This window comes from Nannospalax galili, unplaced genomic scaffold (assembly GCF_000622305.1).
Source record: "Nannospalax galili isolate Female #2095 unplaced genomic scaffold, S.galili_v1.0 scaffold1017, whole genome shotgun sequence".
In the NCBI taxonomy this organism is placed as follows: domain Eukaryota; kingdom Metazoa; phylum Chordata; class Mammalia; order Rodentia; family Spalacidae; genus Nannospalax; species Nannospalax galili.
Window position 1 is genome coordinate 2,469,947 of NW_008340940.1, and position 3,099 is coordinate 2,473,045.

A 3,099-nucleotide genomic window follows, 5' to 3' on the forward strand; every position below is an offset into this window, starting at 1 on the left:
GTATTTAGGTATACTTATAGTTCTTTTAAAATTCTATCTCAACTTAGATGTAAAATTCTGAATTATTACAACTGTCTCAACTTTCTAAACTTTCTAGTAACCTACAATAATATAAAAATCATGGATGCAATTAGTGTATGGATCCAAAACAATTTCACAATATTGAATTTTACCCACAAAGTTCAAGATTTTATGACTCAATTGATAATAAGTAGTATACTGTTAAGACTTCTTTTTCTATACCTTAATAGAAATAAGGTAGGACAATAATCACAATAATATTTTTAAAATTTTACCAAACAGTCTGTAAACTAAGAGATCAATAGGAATGAAGTATAAACTTCTTTCAAATTATGTATAAAATTAGCCAGGTGTGGTGGCGCATGCCTTTAATCCCAGCACTCGGGAGGCACAGGCAGGCGGATCTCTGTGAGTTCAAGGCCAGCCTAGACTACATAGTGAGTTCCAGACCAACTGGGGCTATAGGGAGACCCTGTCTCAAAAAGACAATAAATAAATAAATAAATAAATAAATAAAAGAAAAAAAATATTATGTGTATAATTGAATTGTATTTTCATTTGAAAATAGGAATCTTTGCCAGGGGTTGTGGTGCGTGTCTGTAATCCCAGCACTTAGGAAACCTAAGTGGCAGGAGGATCCAGAGCTACATAGTAAAACTCAAAAACACACAAATACTCCAAAATGAGAGAAAATAGGAAACTTCGTATAGGATAGGGTATATTAAATTCCAGATGTCTGTTAACTAAAGATGTTGATATAGGCAACTAATTTTGTTGTTTTTGTGTAGTAGTTGGACTAGAAAATGCCCATGTTTTTTAGGTATACACATTTTTATTTTAATGATTTGCTCCTGATTGTATGATATGTGTGCTTTGTCTCACTTTTTGGATTTTTTTTTTTTTTTTTTTTTTTGTATTGGGGATTGAACCTAGGGCCTCTCACAGGCTGTGTAAGTACTCTATCACTGTGCTGCATCCCCAGCAGTCTTTTTATTTTGTATTTTGACACATGGTCTCTCTAATTTATCCAAGGAGGCCTTGAACTAGCCATTCTGCCTTAGCCTCCCAAGTAGCTGAGATTATAGGTCTGTGCTGCCACATCCATTATCTCTAATAGAGCTTTCAGTTTCATCATACTGCTGTGTAATAAATAATTGCTACCTGATACATCATAAAAAATTGTTCTAGTTGTCCTATTTATTTTAACCCAAGAAAATTCTTTTTTTTATTTTATAATACAAAATTCTAATTCGTTGATTGTTTTTCAAAGCCCAGCAGAATTGGTATCATCTGAGAGCTTTGTTAGAATTGCAGAACCTCAGGCATTTTAATTACTCAATCTATATTTTAAGTGTCCTCAAGTCATTGGCACATATATTGGAAAGCACTGCCAAAGAACATATGTGTTTGGCATCCGTTAAAAGTTACTTGTGTTACTGTGGTCAAGTTTGATAATGCCTGTGAGCTTTCACTTCTTCATCTACTAAAGAACAAAGTAGATCTGCTATGTTCAAACGATGTAGTTTGAGGATCAGAAGATGAAATGTGTGAAAACATTTTTAGGTCATATAAGCTTGACTTACTGATATCACAGATATGTATTGTTTCAGTGTTATTTTATACAGCTTACCTAACCTTTATATTCATTTATTCCAATATGCAAAGAGTATTTTTTTTTTTAGTTTGAGTAAGATGTGGATAAATAGGGTTCTTTCATAATATTCATGAATGGATTTGACCTTATGGAATTGAGCATATACTTTTAAGTTACTATAATTAGTAATGCATTTCATCTTCAGATTAGAAAGAACTGTTAGCTGGGTGTGGTGGTGCATGCCTTTAATCCCAGCACTTGGGAGGCACAGGCAGGTGGATCTTTGTGAGATCAAGGCCAGTTTGCTTAGGGACTTCCAGACCAGCTGTGGTTTTAGGGTTATAGGGAGACCCTGACTCAAAGAAAAAAGAAAGAACTGTTAATCAAATGATTCTCTTATTGAGGGTAAATAACTTTTATAGTCATACAAAAGTTGGTACAAGCCGTAAGTTATAAACTGTAGTGCTCTCAACATCTCAGAATGCTCTGAAACTTCAGAATTTATTGCTCATTCATTCATTCATTCATTCATTTTTTGATACCAGTCCTTTCTGTGTTGCTCAGGCTAACCTCAAACTCCTAGGCTCAGGTGATCCTCTTGTATCCCCACCCTCAGTAGCTAGGACTATAGTCATACCATACAACTCTAGCAACATGAACAGTGCATAAGCCTTGGAGCTCGAGAATACTATTAGATGCATTTTATTTTAGGATGATCTAAAACAGGATTTGAGGGCTTTAATATGATATCTTTAATTTTTAGGCAAAAGAAAAACAGAATGCAAAGAAAGCTCAGGAAACTAAGTGAAGAGGATGCTCGGAGCTGTGTACACTCTGCTACTACACATATTTTCGTGGAAACCATTGAGTATAAGGAACTTTGAGCAACATTCTAATTGACTCATGCACGTTTGGCAATATAGTACCAGTCTGTCCTGTCTTATGCATGAATTCAAAAGCTTTTTCTCTACCTGCATCATGTGCATGTAGTGTATATCAAATAAAAGTGATGTAAAAAGTTCTTGCCAAATTCATTATTTGTTATTGGATCTGAGAGCTCTTGGTACTTTGAACGTATAACTATAGTAATGAACCTGGAAAATACGCAATAATATTTTCTACCTGTAATTTTTCTGATTAATATTTTTGTTAGCTAAATGTCAAATCTTACTTAAACTGAATCATCTGTTTCTTACCACTAAGGACAAAAATTGTCAGACCTATCTTTATGTGTTTTGAAGATCTTAAAACTGATTTTTATCTCCTGCCAATCTGATTTTTAAGGCCAATTGTTTGGAAAGAGCACAAGTACAATTTCTAGTGATTTTTTTTTCACTGCTATCAGAAGGAGGTAATAAATATCACAATTTTATTTTAGCAAACTTTTTTCAAGTGTTTGAGGTTATTTGTTTATGTTTTATAGAATTATTCCAGCGTCTAAATGTTATGCATCAAAACAAAACTTGAGATTAAGAACATGTTGT

At 33.6% G+C, this 3,099-nt stretch overlaps 1 protein-coding gene across 9 annotated transcripts in view; it reads left to right on the top strand.

The window, feature by feature from the left end:
* Nucleotides 1-2,641, top strand: part of Uchl5 (ubiquitin C-terminal hydrolase L5) — a 42,207-nt gene extending 39,566 nt beyond the window's left edge. For 8 of the 9 annotated variants that reach the window (XR_607381.3, XR_607382.3, XR_003850000.1 and 5 more), the window contains one exon: nucleotides 2,379-2,636. Coding sequence is in view for 6 of the 9 variants with exons in the window: in XM_008836218.3 (XP_008834440.1) it covers nucleotides 2,379-2,423 (45 nt within the window). In the remaining 3 variants the exon portion in view is untranslated. Of the gene's footprint in view, nucleotides 1-2,378 lie in introns of all 9 variants that reach the window. The other variant, XM_008836217.3, reaches the window with a different exon arrangement.
* The last annotated feature ends 458 nt before the right edge of the window (nucleotides 2,642-3,099 follow it).